General features: G+C 40.0%; 2 protein-coding genes across 3 annotated transcripts; both read left to right on the forward strand.

Moving 5' to 3' along the window:
• Positions 1-1,917: 1,917 nt before the first annotated feature.
• On the forward strand, positions 1,918-10,968 carry LOC136046577 (fatty acyl-CoA hydrolase precursor, medium chain-like). Its single transcript, XM_065733182.1, has 15 exons — positions 1,918-2,015; positions 2,529-2,733; positions 3,246-3,390; positions 3,799-3,932; positions 4,272-4,425; positions 5,012-5,113; positions 5,269-5,373; positions 5,507-5,557; positions 6,002-6,142; positions 6,228-6,314; positions 7,253-7,400; positions 7,607-7,738; positions 8,094-8,166; positions 8,547-8,763; positions 10,564-10,968. The coding sequence occupies exons 1-14, from the start codon at positions 1,946-1,948 to the stop codon at positions 8,719-8,721; spliced, it is 1,722 nt and encodes a 573-aa protein (XP_065589254.1). The 5' UTR covers positions 1,918-1,945; the 3' UTR covers positions 8,722-8,763; positions 10,564-10,968.
• Positions 10,969-12,388: 1,420 nt separating this feature from the next.
• Positions 12,389-21,649, forward strand: LOC136046569 (fatty acyl-CoA hydrolase precursor, medium chain). Of its 2 annotated transcripts, none has more exons than XM_065733168.1 (13): positions 12,389-12,541; positions 14,962-15,166; positions 15,928-16,072; positions 16,273-16,406; positions 16,746-16,899; positions 17,493-17,594; positions 18,548-18,652; positions 18,802-18,942; positions 19,028-19,114; positions 19,818-19,965; positions 20,172-20,303; positions 20,961-21,033; positions 21,191-21,649. In XM_065733168.1, the coding sequence occupies exons 1-13, from the start codon at positions 12,469-12,471 to the stop codon at positions 21,366-21,368; spliced, it is 1,677 nt and encodes a 558-aa protein (XP_065589240.1). In that variant the 5' UTR covers positions 12,389-12,468; the 3' UTR covers positions 21,369-21,649. The 2 variants fall into 2 exon arrangements, with proteins under 2 accessions (XP_065589240.1, XP_065589241.1); XM_065733169.1 differs by lacking the exon at positions 12,389-12,541 and adding an exon at positions 14,126-14,204.
• The last annotated feature ends 409 nt before the right edge of the window (positions 21,650-22,058 follow it).

Genomic DNA, 22,058 nt, shown 5'->3' on the forward strand with positions numbered 1-22,058 from the left:
TCCCAGCCATATTCCCGACTCTGTCCCATCCCAGAGATATCCTGGTGTGAGATTGACACATTAAAGACATAGTGTTACAGCTGTCAAACACTAGCTTTGTAGACTCTAGCTCAGGTTTTTATATGCTCCAGCTTCATTTAGTCTTCACCAGGGGCTGAGATTAAAGAGAAACTCATAAAGTGACCCTGTTTAAAATGCAGATTTCTGAACATTTGTTCCGTGCATACTTGAAACCAAAGGTATTTGTGGGCTCTCTTTTAGCTATGCACCTATAAACGTGATATTTGTCTCTATTGTTCAGTGTCTGAAATCAAGACAGGTGGCAGGACATTAGGGTCCAGTTTATAGATCCTTAGGCCAATGGCTCCGTAGCCAAAGTAGTGTAGATCCAGACCCCATTTGTTTGTTTTATTTCATAACTGAGATCAGCAGAGTGTACCGCTAGTGTTTACACAAGCAGTAATTTCAGGATGGCAGCTACCTTTGTCCCTCAAGTTGTATATCAACTTCTGTTGGAATGGGATGAAAATGGGTTTTGGGCTGAGACATTTTGTAGAATGTGTGTGTGAGCAAGAAATAGACAGTGCAACAGTGAATGACTAAAGAGTTGTGGTACTTAGGTACGTGGTTTATTGAAGGTGGTGATGATAGACTGACATTTGAACAAGATGAGCTTTATCGTCTTCTCCAGCCTGAACAGTTCTATAATTTTCTGATTCTCTTTAAGGACAAGAGGGTACAGTCTTTCAAGTGCATTACATTGCAGAGTAATGTCAGGCCATTTTTCTTGGCATGAAGTTTACTCTTGAGAAACAATAAAAAAAAAAAAAAAAAAAAAAAAAAAACCGCTGTTAAGGAACTTCTATATAGCCCAAAAATAGACTATTATGAAGCTTGTGTCACATTATTTGTGAACTGTCTACTCTTTGTTCTCTGAGCACTCCATTTTTGTTTCCCAGATTTGCCTATATGAGTTGTAAATCACAGCTATGCAGGTGTACTTAAGTGGGTGTGGAGTAAAGCATCTTTTCCAAATACATGAACAGTGTTTCATAACACTTAGTTACAATACAGGCCTCCTAGGCTAAGATATATTGACATTGGCCATAGAAAGAAAAAAAATAAAAAATCCATGAAAACATGGGCAGAGAGTGGAAACAAAAATCAAACAGAGCCACTTAGTTACAGATGGGCAGTCTACTTCTATTCAGCACTTACTTGCTTTAATATGATATCACGCCTAAGGACAGATGTGAGTTCACATGGATATAAACCCTCCCGATGTTTTAGAGGGATTAAACGTGTTCTTGTTACTCAAATCCTTGAATATGGCTCCTGTACTGCAATTGTTGATAAAACTCTTTGCTGTTGCAAAACTCATGCATGGTGAGATTCTGGCCAAACATTTTGAATGCGCACAACTGAGTGGCAAGTGGAATACTGACACTGAGGGAGAAGCTAGGATTTTTCCCGTATTGCTTTTGTGAAAAAAATAAGCATTAGTAGGAAACTCTTCCTGATTTGTTCACCGTGTAGTGAAATAAGTCCCAACTTAATTGTTAAAGATGGTGATGGTAATGGCGCTGCAGCAGGAAGAGTCTCCTGGTGTTATGAGGAGTGCTTTCAGTGCATTTTTAAGCGACTCCTCGCTGCCTGAAGTTCTGTGATGAAGAGGTGTAAGGAGCCCTAGGCAGCCAGTATGAAACTTGTGGGGCCATTCTGCACAGGTCAGAGTTCCCCTACTCCCATGTCTGGATTAGCTGAGTTACGCTCCCCTTGGAGGAGTGCCATGCCATCATGAGAGTTGCTCAAGGCTGGCCCTGGCCGATTTGGTTCACAGCTTGAGCACTGCTTTTCCCAATCAGTGTTTGCCTTGCGCAACAGCTGTACTTCACAGAGTACTAAAGGTGGCACACCGAGTAGGTAAACATGAGTACGCTGCAGAATGGCAACTGAAAAGCACACGCTGCTGTCCTTGATTCTCACCGCTGGGCTCACAGCACTCGCAGCTACCGGTAAGCTTCCAAAATGTTTGTCACTGTTTCCTGCTGTGAGGAGTTGGAGCACATGTGCAGTTTGTTTACGTGTGGCTGTCCCAGCCTATCGGAGTACTGAGCAGCAAAGAGCAGCAAAGAGCTCTTCATTTCTTTCCGTGATCTCTTTTCTGGCATTTGTAGGGTTTTTTCTTTTCATGTACAGCTAGCAGAACTGAATTCTTATTGTGAAATTGTGTCTACTGAGTCAGGGACTCTGTTACGACATATCTTGAAATATATTGCTGTTGTGAGAAGAGAATAAGAAATGTATGTGGATGGTGTAGCTGAGGGAGATTATACATGAGAACACTCAGAATGAAGGCCAAACGAATGTCAACTACAGCAATTAGAGTTTGCTGAGGGCTTTTGTTTGAAAGTGGGTTGTTGAAACAAACAGAAGGTGAATGTTCCGGTCACCTGAGTTATGAGAAAGCTTTCAGATGCTTACTGGTAGACCAGTCCATGATGTGATTTTGTGCACGTCACCCCCAGGGCCAAAAGCAGAGCAACCAGAAGTGGTGACCAAACATGGGGCTGTCCGAGGATACCAAATGAAAGTAGATGCAGCTGAGAGGAGTGTCAATATCTTTCTGGGACTTCCTTTTGCTAAGCCTCCTGTTGGACCATTGAGGTTTTCTGAACCCCAGCCACCTGAGCCATGGAGAGGTGTCAGAGATGCCACTTCCTACCCACCAATGTAAGTAAAAAATCCTAGGACAAAATTCACAGCGAGTCACTTGCTTGATAGGTCATTTAAGAAACATAGATCTGTTCTTGTCTGTGTTATGAGTATTTTACTCCATTTGTACTACTGTTCTTTTACGTGCCTTAACCCTAATACCTATAACTGCAGTACAAAAAGCTACTGAAGTTATACAGTACTTAATTATTGTGCATTTTAATTGAAGTGATTTATAGCTGTCTCCTTTTGCAATTATTCTTCTGTGATGTTCTGAAACATGCAACATTACGTCTGTTGTCAACATCTACTGTTGTAGACTATGGCCCCTTTTTACAGGTCTCATGCCAATTAAATGGAGGAAAAACTAAAAACAAATAAAATTAAAAAAATGTATGTTTATGTTGCCAGCAATGTAGAAATGAAATAGAGATTGTTTTTTTACTAGGTGTACAAAAAAATTATACTTGATAACTGTGAGAGTGAGATTTTTTTATCTCTGTTGGTTGTTATTTCTCTTATTTTTGCAGGTGTCTACAGGACAAAGTATTAGGACAGTTTTTTTCAGATGTTATTACCAATAGAAAAGAAAAAGTTCATCTGCAGACGTCTGAAGATTGCTTGTACCTGAATATTTACACACCTGTTTCTATAGAAAGTCAGGAGCAGCTGCCGGTAAGCAAAGTCATTGTAACATCTCTAGCAAGCTCGGTGGCTTCTGTGATTTGATGTGACAGATTAAGCCTGACCTTGAAGCTTCTAACAGCTTCCTGAGGATTACAGTACTTCTACAAGAAACTTACAACCTACGCAGTATGTGGATTTACTGGTACAGTTTTTAACAATTCACAAATAAAATCTTAATAATTCTTTATGTAGGTAGTGGGCAAAGGTAAAAATCAAGTATTTAATGAAATCAGTGCCTGTTGTAAGGCAGCTAGCCTCTGACCTGAAAGACACTGACTATTTGTGAAATATAATCTGAAGAACTCATGAGTGAAACAGCACAAACTTGGATATCTAGTCTGTATCACAGGGAAGTCTCTTCCCTGTGCTGAACTGTTTCTGGTTTTCCCCTTCCAGGTCTTTGTATGGATCCATGGAGGTGGATTAGTTTTTGGAGCAGCTTCAAGCTACGATGGTTCAGCATTAGCAGCCTTTGACAACGTGGTTGTTGTAGCCATTCAGTACAGACTGGGTATTCTAGGATATTTTAGGTAAGATACGCTGTGTCTGTTCTTGATAAGTGATTTCCAAAATGACGTGTGCAGATCTTTTGTGAAAAGACCTGTGGAATACTTGCTTTCGCAGGTAAACCCTGTGTATCTTAATGATACATGCAACAGTTGGGAACATCTTACAAGTCCCAGATGTGCACCAGAGTCTGTTCTGGCTTGATTGCTGCTCTGATCTCAACCCATTTCAAGCTATTTCCTTTGAAGTTACGTAGACAGGCTCTGTCACAGCCGATTTCTTATGGTGCTGACTGTATTTATCTCCGTGTTGTCTTTTCTTTTTACATCACACATCTAAACAAACCTATTTTGTCTTTCTAGCACTGGCGATAAGCATGCTCGTGGTAACTGGGGGTATTTGGATCAAGTGGCAGCTCTTCAGTGGATTCAGGAAAATATCATGCATTTTGGAGGAGATCCAGGATCTGTCACCATCTTTGGAGAATCTGCAGGAGGAATCAGTGTATCTGCTCTGGTAAGTTCACGACAAACATGAATGTTATTTATCTGAGAAAAAAACCCACTGTCCTCTCTCATTCTTAGTACCTTAATGGAAAGTCCATGAGAAAAAATGGGTGGCTTTAGGGTAAGCCACACGTCACCTCGGTCTGATATTCAGTGGGATAACAGTGCAGCTTCTGACGGTCAGAAGTATTATTTTTGTACCCAACTCATGTCGTTTAGACTCAAAATGTTATTTGTCATCTTCAGAATTGAATTCCGGGATTTTGGCTCCTGCTAAAGTTTTCTCAAAAGGATAAGTGCTTTGAGAGGATGCTCGCATATCCTTTTCCTTTATGCATCAACCTTCACTTTTGCTAAGTAATCTGGGAGAGTGGTCATGACTAGACATGCACTTCATGCCTCAGTGGTGATGCAAAATATTTACATCAATGCTGCACATGCTGATTAAGAAGCTCAGAATATCAGAGGCCACAGAGTGATACTCCTATGACTTTTTTCAAGAAGGCAGTTTCTGGTATTGAAATTCTATGTCAGCGATGAGAATGTATTTCCAGTAATGCTTCTTCTTGTGTCTGGTTGGTGCTTTTTCTTTCCAGATCTTATCTCCACTGGCAAAGGGCTTGTTCCACAGGGCCATTTCAGAGAGTGGAACTGCAATCAGAAATCTGTTCACTGAATATCCTGAGAAGGAAGCACAAGTGGGTATTTTATGACAGTTTTTATTTTCTGATAGTTTTGCACTATTTAAATTATTTACTCCAAAAAGTGGAACTGGATTGTTTCCTATGGTACTGCAACCAAAGTATATGGATAATTTATATATGTGAATGTGACTCATTTTTACTGGTTGCAGAGAATTGCTGCTGCAGCAGGCTGTGAAAAATCCAATTCAGCTGCATTGGTTGAGTGCTTAAGAGAAAAAACAGAGGAAGAGATAGAACAGATAACTCTAAAACTGGTAGGTGAAATTATACTCCTTGTATATGAATGGCATTTCAAATTTTTCTCATAACAAAGCATGCTATATATGTCTTGTCATATTAAGAGAATTTGAAGTGTACCTAATATCTGCCCCTTCTTTATGTTTGCAGGATATGACAACATTGCAACTATGCTATAACTCATACGAAAACTGTGGACAGGTTCCTTCTTTTTAATTCTGAATGGGCATTGAGCTACAGGTGTTTCAGTGTCAGGTGCTTCCAAGGGAAGAGGCAGGACTGAAATGTCCTAGTTTCTTCTGGGGAAACTGAACATTACTTAACATCATAATTATGTCCTCTAAATTTCTTACCACAATGATGGCTTTCCTGTTAACTTTGATGTTTGAACACAGAAGTTAGATTTTCTCTTACCTCTTTGCTCATACATGCTAGGATTGTTCTAACTATGAGGAGATGTAAATTGACAATAACCTATATTTCATAAATATTTAAAATACAATGCTAATCTTTGCAAATCTTCTCTGCTTCAAAACATCTATTCAGGAGAATTAAGAGTGCTTGAGTACTTCTAATACTTGTATTTTCACTTGTTATGTTCACTTGGGGAAGATTTTACTTTGTTTTTTGTTTATATTAATCCAGGCTTCCCTGTTCATCAGAGCATCAGTGGATGGAGAATTCCTTCCAATGAGTCCCAGGCAGTTACTATCTGAAAAAGCAATTAATGCAGTCCCATATATGATAGGAGTAAATAACTGTGAATTTGGATGGGTAATTCCAAAAGTAAGAGACTTATAATGGCTATATTTAGGTATAAGCTGCTGGATAAAAGATTTCATTATAAATACGTATTCTCTTTGTCCTGCAGATGATGAAATTTCCCAATTTTACAGAAGGACTGGACAAAAAAGTTGCACGTCAAGTATTACAGAGCTCGTTTGCATTATCATTTGAGGTAAGAGACCATTTCCAGAGTAACTCAGTACTACTTCTTCACTGGGATAATTCCATATTCTCATTTCATATTGTTGATAGTTATTAATCAACACAGAAGATACTCTTAATCTCTATCCTAAATGCCCCATCTCTTTAAAAAGAAGTTCTGTGGAAATCCAGGAGTGATGCTGGTAAATAAACATAGATCCCATGACATTTGAGATACCCTAGATTATCCAAGATTTGTGTGGTAGGGCAGCTATGACACAACGCCTACTAAACAATCACCAATTTCTGAAGCTTCAATTGGAGGACAGAAAGGACACCTTGGGATGCTTAAAATGGCACCAAGAGACCTCCATGTAGGCCTCACAGGTTTTCCTTCCCTGTGATGTACAAAGCTCTCAGCTTTCTGCTTGCTTTGTGCTCTCCCAAAACTGCTGAACATAAAAAAATGCTGATTAATAGGTAAGGGTTAAGAACTTGATAAGCATAGCCAGTACTTGTAAAGGGTCATTCAGAGCCATAGGGATCTATCATAATCTTGGAACGGCAGAGCCCAGGACTGTTCTGAAAGGGAGTCAGCTATGGGCATCTGCAGCAAGAAACAGATTTTATGAAATCCAGCAGGATTTCTTTTTCTTAAGAGGGTTGTTTCCACAAAAGGAAGAACTGAGTACCATATATTTTAATTAGCATCACCAGTTGCTTTTTATCTAAAGATATTTCTGGGCAACCTTTGTGATCTGGCAAATCTCTGTTCCCTAAGAGCATCTATGTTAGGCGTAGGTGCACCTCAGTGAACTGTGAGTTACACTTGAGCACAGTAGTGGATTTTCTCTGAAAGATGGTAATGTTTGTGGTCTAGCCAGGGACATGCAGATGGCACACTCTATTTACACTGTTACTTCTTTTAATATTCATTATCATAAAATGTGTCTTTCTTGTTCATTTCAGAGTGTTACTTCTGACATTGTTGATCTTGTGTTCAACAAATACATAGGGAAAGCAGGGAGCCGTGCTCAGGTGCGAGATGGCCTTCTTGAGGCATTAGGAGATCTCGTGTTTGTTTTCTCAGCTATTGAAGTGGCTAGATACCATAGAGGTGAGTCTCTAATTCAGCATCTATTCATACAAACGTTGTCTTCCATCCTTGAGTTTGTCTGTGGAGATTATGTACGTATCACACGTCATTATCAGAAGATCTGACAGTGTTTTCATTTCCTCAGAACAGCTTGTGGTGAAAGTTTATCATCATAGTTGGCAGGCATTTGCAACACCAGCACACCTTTTTCTTTTATTTTCTGCTAGATGCTGGCCACCCAGTCTACTTTTATGAATTTCAGCATCGACCAAGCTCAGCCACGGGTGTCGTACCAGAGTTTGTAAAAGCAGATCACGGAGATGAGATTGCCTTTGTCTTTGGAAAGCCATTCTTAGCTGGTGATGTATCTATGCTTGCTAAACAATTATTTTTAGATCAGCATTGTTATTAATTTTACTTACCTGAAGATTTTCAGGATAGATTTTTTTTAAAGAACACTGGAATAAAAATCACTGTTTTCTGTTGTGAGTAATACCTACTTTTCATGGAATCATTCATCTGCTCTGCTCACATGTTACTCCCACAGCACAGAGTAACAAGTAGATTCTTAGAATGGTTTGGATTTGAAAGGGATTTGAGACAAGATTATCATCCACATTGCTGTAGAATTGTTTACAGTCTAATGGAATTGACTGACTGCTGTTTTTTGATTACTGATCTTTGAACAATGCCATTTCTCCTCTTGCTTTGCAGGGAATGCTACAGAGGAAGAAAATAAGCTTAGCAGAACTGTTATGAAGTACTGGACTAACTTTGCTAGAAATGGGTGAGACCCATAGTGCTAACTGCAGCTCAAGTTTTGTCTGTGCTGCCTGAAGCACAGCAGCAGTGTGGTGGCTGCTATAAACGTGGCAGAATTTAAGATACGTACTGAAGCAAATAGTTTCTCAATGAGTGCAAGAAAAACTTTGGAAATGGACATGTAATCCAATATAAAGTCCAAGTGCTATTTGTATGTGCACTGGAGGTTTAGTTCCCAAAGTAATGGCAAACACAATTTCACATTTGCTGTTCCAGTGATGAGCATTTTGGGGCGGTTCATGTACTAGAATCTATGATGTGAGCTCCTGTTAGATTTTAGTGATGATCTCTGATTGAGAAGTCAGAGCACAATGGAAAGCTAACTTTACTTTCTTCTGTTTCCAGAAACCCCAATGGAGAAGGCTTGGTACACTGGCCTCAGTATGATCTGGATGAAAGATACCTGGAGATAGACCTAATACAAAAGGCAGCTAAGAAACTGAAAGAACACAAAATGGAGTTTTGGGTACAGCTCACAGAACAAATGAGGAGTGAAAGGAGGGAACACACGGATTTGTGAGAGCTGCTGAGGGTTCCTTTTCCTTTTACAACCAGAAGTAAGGTCAGTATTAATTGGTCAGAATGCAGATTTTAATCTTGACTTTCTGACTCACTAATGTGTAATTTGTTGTCGTGATCATAGGAAAGCTTCCCTTGATTCTCTACTTTAGAGAAATGTTCATGCCAATAAAAATCAATAATGAAGCAAGCAGGGAAAGAAAACAGTCATTCAGGTTTAAAGAGATTACGGTGTCCAAGGGAAAATTGGCAAATATCTTGAAATAAGAAATTACGTTTACAGAATACGTTACATGTGTCAGAATATGTTTATGTTCACTGCGCTCTTCATTATTCAAGAGAGTCCTTGGTTGCCATCCTTGTGGCCTCCTTGTGAGGAGAAGAACATCCATCAAAAAAACATCAGGATTTGTTTCCACATTATTTTCCCAGTACTGACATTATTCCATTTTTCTGCTTCCATTTCTATCAGACTTTAGTGCACATCCATAGCTGTGAGATCAAAATACAACCCATTCTCTCGTTTGAATTTGTTCAGTCCTTCTTTACTGTAGTCCCCATTCTTTATCACATACAGTTTGCTGTTTCAGCACAGGATGTTATCTGTGCTGCAAGCAATTTAGCAAGCAAGAATGTTTTGTAGCAAAATTTTCTGTCGATGGACTGACACTGTTCATGAATCTGCCCTAGAGCTTTGATTGATAAATTAATTGAGGGAAAAATAGATAATCTCTGTAGCTGGAGATGAGCAGGGTACTAAGGGGGCAGGAAATCTGCCATCTCTCCTTTGCTTGAAGGTTTAAAAGTAATGTGTCCTCTTTTCTGGGAAATCTGACTGGCCTTGAGTCCCCAGAGAATGGCTTACAGTCTCTTTTGCACAGTGTTCCTGCTTGTGTTCATCTGAGCAAGGCTGGAACTCCAGTGTTGCAATTTCAGCATGAAGATCTAATATTAGGCTAAAGCATGATTGTCCAACCATTTTGCTTCCCTGGGCCACACTGAGGCGACAGGAATTGCCATGGGCTGTGTATAAAATATATAATAAACTTAATGTAACTAACTAACAAAACTTATGTTTGTATGGATATTTCATTAAACCATAAAGAATGGAGAGGAAGTAAAACATAAATGAGTGGGATGTTCATCCTTCTTAGTGTGAAACTGGCTTATCACACTGGTTCGATGGCAGTGGTTGCCATTCCGAGTGAGCTCTCAAGGTGATGATCAAATATTTTTTCTTTGTATGAAATATTGTTTTTCATGTGCTCCATCCTTACAATAAATGTTCACAAACGTACTTACTGACAAAAAGTGAAAACATGAGCGAGGTCTGTGTTCAAGTCTCTCTTGTCACATAACTCAGTTAATAAGTCATCCTTTTATGAAAATTGGAACTGGTCCATCGGGGAAGAACTATGAATGTGCCCACCAGATTGCCTTTGCGATGACAGTTTAGGAATTCTCGTAGGATTTTGGAGGCATGGGCTCTTGGTTCTTTCAGGCAGAATCCAATGTTGCCACAGCACAATTATTTCTACCTTTATTTTTGTTATTTTCACAGTGGTTCGTGGTCTATTTCAAAGTCCATGCAAACTGAAGTGTTTCCTATTACTCCTGTAAAGTGTAGAGCAATCCAGCTGAGTTGTAAAAAACATGAATTAATCTGTTCCTAGAATCTTTTGATTTTGCATTTATTTTGCACCTGCTTTATAAATAATAATATCCTGCTCTTAGGGAACAACCAGTGAACTCTGTACAGTTCTTTTGCTATTTACTCAAGTTTACAAGGAAAGCATTCTACTAGCAAATACTCTGTGATATACTGACTTGTAGTTACATGCAGTCGTACGTGTAACTACTTCTAAGGGAAGATTCCTGAAATGCTGAAACATGGAATCCATTATCTTGTATCAGAATGAAGACACCATTGCCTCGTATGCTCAGAATAGAGAATTTCAGCCCCACAGAGCTAGGATGAGATCTGCAGAACTAAACTATGTGGCCGACTTGCTCCATTGTAATGTGTGTTGGGAAACATGGGTTTCTTTCTTTATTGGTTGTGCTTCTGGTTTCTTGGAAGGATGCAGGCAAATCCTTTTAGTTCCATGTGCTTCACTTCCCCTGCCCGTAGAATAATTATGCTGATCTCATTCATCAACAGTCCTGAAATGTTCTCTTGATGATTTCTGGATTGCTAACAAATGTCAGGGTTTTCACACTTCCGTTCTTATTGTTTGCAGAAATCCTAATGGGGAAGGTCTGGCTGAATGGCCATCGTATAATCTAAATGAAGAATACTTGGAGATAAATCTAGAACAAAAGAAAGCCAGAAAGCTGAAGGAAAAGAAGGTTGACTTCTGGGAAAAGGTGATGTTTGAAAAGCCATCTAGGAAGAGAATGGAAAACAAGAAAGTTAATTTAGAGTTATAATTTACTGTCCAAACATACGCAATAGGCATAGTACTTAGGGTAGCAGAAGAAATGATTTAAAATCTTTTTGAGGATAAAATTACATGTCCCTGCCTTTTGACTTCTCTTCGCAGTTCTCATATTTACAGTTATGTGCTGTAATCATTGACAGTGGACCTGTTTCCCCTTTGTGATCCCTTTGCTTTTCCCTCAGTTCATGTCCACAACAGAAGCCTCACCTATTCAGTGCAGTTAACAGATCTGTCTGCTCCTCAGGTTTTTCTGTAGCTTTGCCATTGCTGATGAAGAGTGTAGCAGCAATGTTGTGAAAATAAAGTTAAATCAATAAAGACCCAATTTGCAAGTAAAACTGTCTTTCTTACATCAAATACACCAGGGGTGTTACGGAGGTTTTGGTTTGATTCACACGTGGAAACGTCCTCTGAAATGTTTACAGAAAGTTCTGTTCTGTAAGTGCGATGGACAGCTGAGAAAGGTAGCAGTGTATTTCTGACTGTTGTGGTACCTCTTGTGAAACGGTAGTGCTGTGCTGGAATTCAGATGGCTCCTAAATGTTAGGAAAGGAGAGAAAGTCTCAGCTTCCGCCAGTTTCTTTCCTTTTAATTTAGCAGTAACTGCTGCAGAAGGATCAACCGCGGTAGCATTAGTTCTGTGCTTCCTGTATTTTCCATGGTGCTTTATTTACACGGTGCTAGGCTGCGCTCTGTGCCATCTGCAACTTCCAGAGCATCTCTCAGCACTGGGCCTCAGGCCTTCATTACTAGGACTGGACTGAGATTTCACTTACCAGAACTGCTCCAGTGCCCTTTTGAACTTGGACTGCCAAGAACAAGTCTCGATCACATCATTTCAGCGTTGCAGAGAACGTCTCTCCTACGTCATGCTTATTTCCCCAAGGCTGCTCCAGCCATCCCAGCCATATTCCCAACTCTGTCCCATCCCGGAGGTGTCCCGGTGTGAGATTGTCACATGTTAAAGGGACAGCATTTCAACTGTCAAACACTAGCTTTGTAGACTCTAGCTCAGGTTTTTATATGCTCCAGCTTCATTTAGTCTTCACCAGGGGCTGAGATTAAAGAGAAACTGATAAAGCGACCCTGTTTAAAATGCAGATTTCTGAACATTTGTGCAGTGCATACTTGAAGCCAAAGGTATTTGTGGGCTCTCTTTTAGCTATGCACCTATAAACGTGATATTTGTCTCTATTTTTCAGCGTCCGAAATCAAGACAGGTGGCAGGACATTAGGGTGCAAGAGGCAAATGTCCTCACGTGGCAGGATTTTTCTGACTCGCTCTCTGACTTGTGCATTGTTCACTGATGGAGCGTAAACTGCACAACGCTCTCCATCAAAATCAAACGCCAGGCATGGTTCTGGAATTCCACTTGCCAGGTATGTAGCACTGTCTCCAGATTCCACCAGTTTAGTGTACGTCACTTAGAGTAAGGACTTCCACGTTTGCAGGAATCTAAGTCCAGTTTGTAGATCTGTAGGCCAAAGGCTCCATAGCCACGGCAGAGCAGATCCAGTCCACATTTATTTCCTTTATTGCGCAAGAGAGATCAAAGAGTGTAAGTGTAGCAATTTACACGAGCAGTAATTTCAGGATGGCAGCTACCTTTGTCCCTCAAGTTGTATATCAACTTCTGTTGGAATGGGATGAAAACGGGTTATGGGCTGAGACATTTTGTGGAATGAGTACTTGAGCAAGAAATAGAAAGAGCAACAGAGAAAGATTGAAAAGTAAAGCTTGAAAGACAGAATAGTGAATGAAGGGGAACAGTAATGGAAATTGGAGAGGGCGGTGTTTTTGAAAACCAGAAGAGTCGGGACATAGCAATAAATAATGCTTATGGAAATCAGTAAGCTTTTCTTAAACAAAAGGAGCAAGCAAGGAGTGGAGTACATGTCTGGTCATGTATCAAAGGGCTCCTCCCCTTGTTTGTGGGTTACAGGTGAGCTGAGGCAGGTAGTTTATGCTGAGCGCCAGTATTTGAGCTCCAGGCTCCTGTTTCCAGTCCTTGCCCTTATCAATGCAAACATGGATCAGACAATATCTTTATGAAGAAAGGTGCAGAATAAATTAGCCCAGTTTTCATGGTGTGAACTTTACTCTTGAGAAACAGTACAATATAGAAAGGGTCTCAAAAAACATATGAAGAAAAAAATAGCCAGGGAAAGAAGGGCAGAGAGTGGAAACAAAAATCAAACAGAGCCACTTAGTTACAGATGGGCAGTCTACTTCTATTCAGCACTTACTTGCTTTAATATGATATCACGCCTAAGGACAGATGTGAGTTCACATGGATATAAACCCTCCTGATGTTTTAGAGGGATTAAACGTGTTCTTGTTACTCAAATCCTTGAATATGGCTCCTGTATTGCAATTGTTGATAAAACTCTTTGCTGTTGCAAAACTCATGCATGGTGAGATTCTGGCCAAACATTTTGAATGCGCACAACTGAGTGGCAAGTGGAATACTGACCCTGAGGGAGAAGCTAGGATTTTTCCCGTATTGCTTTTGTGAAAAAATAAGCATTAGTAGGAAACTCTTCCTGATTTGTTCACCGTGTAGTGAAATAAGTCCCAACTTAATTGTTAAAGATGGTGATGGTAATGGCGCTGCAGCAGGAAGAGTCTCCTGGTGTTATGAGGAGTGCTTTCAGTGCATTTTTAAGCGACTCCTCGCTGCCTGAAGTTCTGTGATGAAGAGGTGTAAGGAGCCCTAGGCAGCCAGTATGAAACTTGTGGGGCCATTCTGCACAGGTCAGAGTTCCCCTACTCCCATGTCTGGATTAGCTGAGTTACGCTCCCCTTGGAGGAGTGCCATGCCATCATGAGAGTTGCTCAAGGCTGGCCCTGGCCGATTTGGTTCACAGCTTGAGCACTGCTTTTCCCAATCAGTGTTTGCCTTGCGCAACAGCTGTACTTCACAGAGTACTAAAGGTGGCACACCGAGTAGGTAAACATGAGTACGCTGCAGAATGGCAACTGAAAAGCACACGCTGCTGTCCTTGATTCTCACCGCTGGGCTCACAGCACTCGCAGCTACCGGTAAGCTTCCAAAATGTTTGTCACTGTTTCCTGCTGTGAGGAGTTGGAGCACATGTGCAGTTTGTTTACGTGTGGCTGTCCCAGCCTATCGGAGTACTGAGCAGCAAAGAGCAGCAAAGAGCTCTTCATTTCTTTCCGTGATCTCTTTTCTGGCATTTGTGGGGTTTTTTCTTTTCATGTACAGCTAGCAGAACTGAATTCTTATTGTGAAATTGCGTCTGCTGAGTCAGGGACTCCAATGTGCCATGTTGGTTGTGTGATTCTGAGAAACTTCACGCTTAGATTAACGTAAATCTTACCTGAATGTTTACACCTTTTGTGCGTGCCGGACTTTTTTCACGTATGGTAGAAGTACTTCTCTTTATCTGTCGGGTCTCCCAAGATTCTCAAATATGTTTTGTGCATTCACAGATCATTTTCTAAAACAGGGATTGCCCTTTCTTAATGAGTGCAATCTGATGGACTTTTAAGTATTGACATTGATCTACACAACGTTACTGATGTGTGTGGAGAGTAAGAAAGTTACATGCAGTAGGCATGGTGTAACTGAGGGAGATTATACATGAGAACACTCTCAGAATGAAGGCTGAACGAACTTTTAGCTACAGCAATTAGAGTTTGTTGAGGGCTTTTGTTTGAAAGCAGATTGTTGAAACAAACAGAAGGTGCATATTCCGGTCACCTGAGTTATGAGAAAGCTTTCAGATGCTTACTGGTAGACCAGTCCATGATGTGATTTTGTGCACGTCACCCCCAGGGCCAAAAGCAGAGCAACCAGAAGTGGTGACCAAATATGGGGCTGTCCGAGGATACCAAATGAAAGTAGATGCAGCTGAGAGGAGTGTCAATATCTTTCTGGGACTTCCTTTTGCTAAGCCTCCTGTTGGACCATTGAGGTTTTCTGAACCCCAGCCGCCTGAGCCATGGAGAGGTGTCAGAGATGCCACTTCCTACCCACCAATGTAAGTAAAGCAACAAGAAAAACATCTGTGTTCACCATGATTTTATATTACCTGCAGTTTGAAGGTGCTGATACAGAAGGTGATCAAAATTACAAAGGTAAACTCCTTGGTGTCATCTCATCACTTCTCACAGCTGTTACATTGGATGCATTTCTAAAGAAATCTGTATAAGCTTCTGTTTTTATTGAGTGCTCTCTAATAGGCATCACAACTGAGCTAATATGGACCAGCACCTGACTGACAGTGTGCTTCTTTGGGAGCATTTGGCCTTTAGTTGGACATGATTATAAGCTGTTTAGCTTTGAAGCAGAAACTGAAAGAAGCAGAGGAATTGTTGGGATAAAATGCCAATGCGTCCCATGTAAGAAACTCCACTTGTACTACTGCCTTTCTTCAGTACCTCCAGCCTAATAATTGCAATCCAAATAGATACTGAAGTTAAGTAATAATTACTGTGCATTGCAATGGGATTGATTTATAGCTGTATCTGTCTCTAAGTATTCTTTTGTAATGTTCTGAAAATGCAAACCTATATTTAGTGTCAAAAAGAACTCTGAACTGTGGCCTCTCTTTACAGGGCTTCCAATGCCAACTCACTGGAAGAAATTGTGTTAAAAGTAAAAAATATTGTATGTTTTCTGTTGCCAGCATGCTAGAAATGCACTGGAGATTTGTGCCTTACAAAAAAAGCTATACTACAAAGCTTTGATCTTTATAAAGCTTTTAATCTCTCTTGATTGTTATTTCACTTATTTTTGCAGGTGTCTACAGGACAAAATAGTAGGACAGTTTGTTTCCGATGCTGTTACCATTAGAAAAGAAAAAGTTCGTCTCCAGACATCTGAAGATTGCTTGTACCTGAATATTTACACGCCTGTTTCTACAGAAAGTCAGGAGCAGCTGCCGGTAAGCAAAGTCATTGTAACATCTCGAGCAAGCTCGGTGGCTTCTGTGATTTGATGTGACAGATTAAGCCTGACCTTGAAGCTTCTAACAGCTTCCTGAGGAAGGATTCATGAGTGAAATAGCACAAGCTAGCATATCTAGTCTGTATCACAGGGAAGTCTCTTCCCTGTGCTGAACTGTTTCTGGTTTTCCCCTTCCAGGTCTTTGTATGGATCCATGGAGGTGGATTAGTTCTTGGAGCAGCTTCAAGCTACGATGGTTCAGCATTAGCAGCATTTGACAACGTGGTTGTTGTAGCCATTCAGTACAGACTGGGTATTCTAGGATATTTTAGGTAAGATACGCTGTGTCTGTTCTTGATAAGTGATTTCCAAAATGACGTGTGCAGATCTTTTGTGAAAAGACCTGTGGAATACTTGCTTTCGCAGGTAAACCCTGTGTATCTTAATGACACATGCAACAGTTGGGAACATCTTACAAGTCCCAGATGTGCACCAGAGTCTGTTCTGGCTTGATTGCTGCTCTGATCTCAACCCATTTCAAGCTATTTCCTTTGAAGTTACGTAGACAGGCTCTGTCACAGCCGATTTCTTATGGTGCTGACTGTATTTATCTCCGTGTTGTCTTTTCTTTTTACATCACACATTTAAACAAACCTATTTTGTCTTTCTAGCACTGGCGATAAGCATGCTCGTGGTAACTGGGGGTATTTGGATCAAGTGGCAGCTCTTCAGTGGATTCAGGAAAATATCATGCATTTTGGAGGAGATCCAGGATCTGTCACCATCTTTGGAGAATCTGCAGGAGGAGTCAGTGTATCTGCTCTGGTAAGTTCACGACAAACATGAATGTTATTTATCTGAGAAAAAAACCCACTGTCCTCTCTCATTCTTAGTACCTTAATGGAAAGTCCATGAGAAAAAATGGGTGGCTTTAGGGTAAGCCACACGTCACCTCGGTCTGATATTCAGTGGGATAACAGTGCAGCTTCTGACTGTCAGAAGTATTATTTTTGTACCCAACTCATGTTGTTTAGACTCAAAATGTTATTTTCTTCAAATCTGAATTCCATTTGCACCTTTGGTCTTCTCTCTTACAGTTGTTTTTTAACCTTCTGCAGCACAGCCGGTCTGTTGGACACAGTTATATGTGAAGCCTATCTGGCTTGCAGTGTTGTTCCATGAAGTCTTGGAAGAGATATGCTTTGGAAGGGGAAGGGCAGACATGAACTCATCCCTGATAGTGCCACCAAAGACCTTTGCACAGCTGAACTATGATAAGAGGTTTCAGGCTAACAGTGTTATGACATTATAAAAAGAAAAAAAAGAAGGCAGTTTCTGGTATTGAAATTCTATGTCAGTGATCAGAATGTATTTCCAGTAATGCTTCCTCTTGTGTCTGGTTGGTGCTCTTTTTCCAGACCTTATCTCCACTGGCAAAGGGCTTGTTCCATAATGCCATTTCTGAGAGTGGTACATCAGTCGGGATTTTATTCACTGAAAAGCCTGAGCAGGAAGCACAGGTGGGTATTCTGTGGCATATTTAATTTTCTGATAATTTTGAACATCTTCAATGGTTTATTCCAAAAATTGGAAGTAATTTTTTTTTCCTGAGGAATTTCAACCATGTTAATTCGAGACAGTATTCCTTTATGCAATAATACATGTTCAGTGAAAGTTTTCAAATACTCAAATATCCACAGATGACTGAGTGAAAGAGAAGACTGAGGAAGGAGAGGGAGAAGGCAGTGAATGAGTATGAAATGTAAAGAAATACTGTAATGTATGCTGTCTTCAGAAAAAGTTGAGCTGTTATTTCTGACTGGAAAATGGCACCAGATTCTAAATACTGTTCTCTTTCTCTCCTCTTTGATGCCAGATGTGCACAAAGAAACAAAAGTTTATTCAGCTTGGTTATAATTAAACAGAAGAGTCTAATTCCACTCAATTTTTCATTTGTAAGAAGCAACCTCTAGGGACCTTGTTTTGCTAATCTGGGTGCTAAAGAGGAAGTATTGTACTGAGATCTCTCTGTCTAATGACAGCTGAGAAATAACATTACTTCAATCAAAAAGACTACAGATAATTCAGAAGGGTGCAATGTGCTCTTTTTATTATCATCTACATGGTTATATTCTATGTATGCATTACTCTAGCTACTTCATGCCATCCAGACTTCTCAGCCCTGTTTGTTACTTACCAGAACAACTACCTTGGTCTGTTAGTGAATGAAGATATTTTGGTGGAGTAGATTTTGTCTTTCTGTTCAGCCCGCAACGTGAACAGTTATGAGACCTTTGTGTCTCAGCATCTAAACCTGCAACACTTCTGGCTTTGATGGACCTTTCTGAGAAGTCATGACTCCCCTCCCGCCCCCCACTCTGGACTGCAGACTCAGCACCAAATTGAACCTTTCTATGGGAAAAAAATGGAAAATTAGTCCATAAAAATGTGACTACTTTTTTTTTTATTGCAGAGAATTGCTGCTGCAGCAGGCTGTGAAAAATCCAGTTCAGCTGCACTGGTTGAGTGCTTAAGAGAAAAAACAGAGGAAGAGATAGAACAGATAACTCTAAAACTGGTAGGTGATATTATACTCCTTATATATTAATGACATTTCAAATTGTATTTGTTTTGCTTTGGAAATAGAGCAAAAATGTAAAAATGTTTCCCAGAAGCAAAATTCATGTAAAGCTTTATTTCTTTTGTTTATTTTTTGTTTGTTTTCAGCCAACTATGTTCATCAGTGCATGTGTGGATGGTGTATTCCTTCCAATGACTCCCAAGCAGTTACTATCCCAAAAAGAAATCAATGCAGTCCCATATATAATAGGAGTAAATAACTGTGAATTTGGATGGGTAATTCCAAAAGTAAGAGACTTATACTGGTTTTATTTAGATATAAGTTTCTGGATATAAGATTTCCTCATAAATATGTATACTCTTTGTCCTGCAGATGATGAAATTTCCTGACTTTACAGAAGGTCTGGACAAAGAAGTGGCACATCAAGTGTTACAGAACATCTTGACATCATCAGTTGAGGTAACAGACCATTTCCAAAATAATGCTGTGCTACTTCTTCACTGAAGCTTCACGTGGAGGACAGAAAGGACACCTTGGGATGCTTAAAATGGCACCAAGAGACCTCCATGTAGGCCTCACAGGTTTTCCTTCCCTGTGATGTACAAAGCTCTCAGCTTTCTGCTTGCTTTGTGTTCTCCCAAAACTGCTGAACATAAAAAAATGCTGATTAATAGGTAAGGGTTAAGAACTTGATAAGCATAGCCAGTACTTGTAAAGGGTCATTCAGAGCCATAGGGATCTATCATAATCTTGGAACGGCAGAGCCCAGGACTGTTCTGAAAGGGAGTCAGCTATGGGCATCTGCAGCAAGAAACAGATTTTATGAAATCCAGCAGGATTTCTTTTTCTTAAGAGGGTTGTTTCCACAAAAGGAAGAACTGAGTCCATATATTTTAATTAGCATCACCAGTTGCATTTTATCTAAAGATATTTGTGGGCAACCTTTGTGATCTTGCAAATCTCTATTCCCTAAGAGCATCTATGTTAGGTGCAGGTGCACCTCAGTGAACTGTGAGTTACACTTGAGCACAGTAGTGGATTTTCTCTGAAAGATGGTAATGTTTATGGTCTAGCCAAGGACATGCAGATGGCACACTCTATTTACACTGTTACTTCTTTTAATATTCATTATCATAAAATGTGTCTATCTTGTTCATTTCAGAGTGTTACTTCTGACATTGTTGATCTTGTGTTCAACGAATACATAGGGAAAGCAGAGAGCCGTGCTCAGGTGCGAGATGGCCTTCTTGAGGCATTAGGAGATATCATGTTTGTTTTCTCAGCTATTGAAGTGGCTAGATACCATAGAGGTGAGTCTCTAATTCAGCATCTATTCATACAAACGTTGTCTTCCATCCTTGAGTTTGTCTGTGGAGATTATGTACGTATCACACGTCATTATCAGAAGATCTGACAGTGTTTTCATTTCCTCAGAACAGCTTGTGGTGAAAGTTTATCATCATAGTTGGCAGGCATTTGCAACACCAGCACACCTTTTTCTTTTATTTTCTGCTAGATGCTGGCCACCCAGTCTACTTTTATGAATTTCAGCATCGACCAAGCTCAGCCACGGGTGTCGTACCAGAGTTTGTAAAAGCAGACCATGGAAATGAGGTTGCCTTTGTCTTTGGAAAGCCATTCTTAGCTGGTGATGTATCTATGCTTGCTAAACAATTCTTTTTAAATCATCATCATTACCTGAGGATTTTCAGGATACAATTTTGTTCAGTAACACTGGAATGAAAATCAGCATTTTTTGTTGATAGTAACAATTACTTGTAAAGGTTGAAAAACAAAAAGACCAGCACAAACAAGGAGGTGTTACAAAAGACAGTAAATGAGAGGGCAGCCATCTCTGATGAACAAGGTTCACAGGGAAGAAACTCCACAAAGGAAGAATCTACAATAAGAGAGCTTTTTCAATTGGCAGTCAGTCTTTAAATGAGGTCTAAGAGGGGTGGAGACAGGCTCTGCCCCTTCTGTTCAAGCAGGTAAATCACCTTCACCTTTGCTCCCAGGGCTGAACAGATATTTTCTTCAGGTGCTCAATCTGTGCTTGAGGTTGTGACACAGCAGTTACCATACAGTTACTTTTCATGGAATCATTCATCTGCTCTGCTCACATGTTACTCCCACAGCCCAGAGTAACAAGTAGATTCATAGAATGGTTTGGATTTGAAAGGGATTTGAAACAAGATTATCATCCACATTGCTGTAGAATTGTTTACAGTCTATTGGAATTGACTGACTGCTGTTTTTTGATTACTGATCTTTGAACAATGCCATTTCTCCTCTTGCTTTGCAGGGAATGCTACAGAGGAAGAAAATAAGCTTAGCAGAACTGTTATGAAGTACTGGACTAACTTTGCTAGAAATGGGTGAGACTCATAGTGCTAACTGCAGCTCAAGTTCTGTCTGTGCTGCCTGAAGCACAGCAGCAGTGTGGTGGCTGCTATAAACGTGGCAGAATTTAAGATACGTACTGAAGCAAATAGTTTCTCTTCTTAGACTAACTTTTCATTATTTTTTTTCTAGAAATCCCAACGGAGAAGGCTTGGTACACTGGCCTCAGTATGATCTGGATGAAAGATACCTGGAGATAGACCTAATACAAAAGGCAGCTAAGAAACTGAAAGAACACAAAATGGAGTTTTGGGTACAGCTCACAGAACAAATGAGGAGTGAAAGGAGGAGGGAACACACAGATTTGTGAGAGCTGCTGAGGGTTCCTTTTCCTTTTACAGTCGGATGTCAAAGTTAATTGGCCAGAATGCAGATTTTAATCTTGACTTTCTGACTCACTAATGTCTAATTTGTGGTCATAATGACAGTGCAAGGAGAGAATGAAGGGAGGTGCAAAATTGGCATGTAAATAAATATCAATAATTAACCATGCAGGTAAAAATAAACAGCCTTTCAAGAACAAACAAGACTGTGGTATCCTCTTAATGGATATCAAAACTGAATGGTTCTCCTCTGAAAAGGTAGATGGAGGGGAGAATTAGTAAATACTTTAAAAGTGGTAAGGTGTTATACAGAATATGTCATAGGTGTCAGAATATGTTATATATTCATTCCACTTTTTTATCTTGAAGATTGAGACTGACGTTCCTACTGCCTCTTTCCACTTCCTTTTAGTGGTAATAGCTTGTGAGGAGGAGAGCATCCATCAAAATACAGCTGTGGAATCACAAGTGTTTTCCTGCTCTTTTTATCAATAAATTGTTACAAATACATGGTACTTGTGATTTTAGAATGTATTTTCTTTCACCTAATTTAAGCTAATTCCAAGAGGGTGTAGTGAAAGCCACTAACAAATCTGAAGAAATAAATTCTAAAAAATTGCAAACTGAGAACCATGAGAGTTCTTTCTTCCCATGTGCGGACTGGATGGGGTGCAACT

Source organism: Cyrtonyx montezumae, unplaced genomic scaffold (assembly GCF_038088225.1).
Source record: "Cyrtonyx montezumae isolate F1298 unplaced genomic scaffold, pur_monq_1.0 scaffold_17, whole genome shotgun sequence".
NCBI lineage: Eukaryota > Metazoa > Chordata > Aves > Galliformes > Odontophoridae > Cyrtonyx > Cyrtonyx montezumae.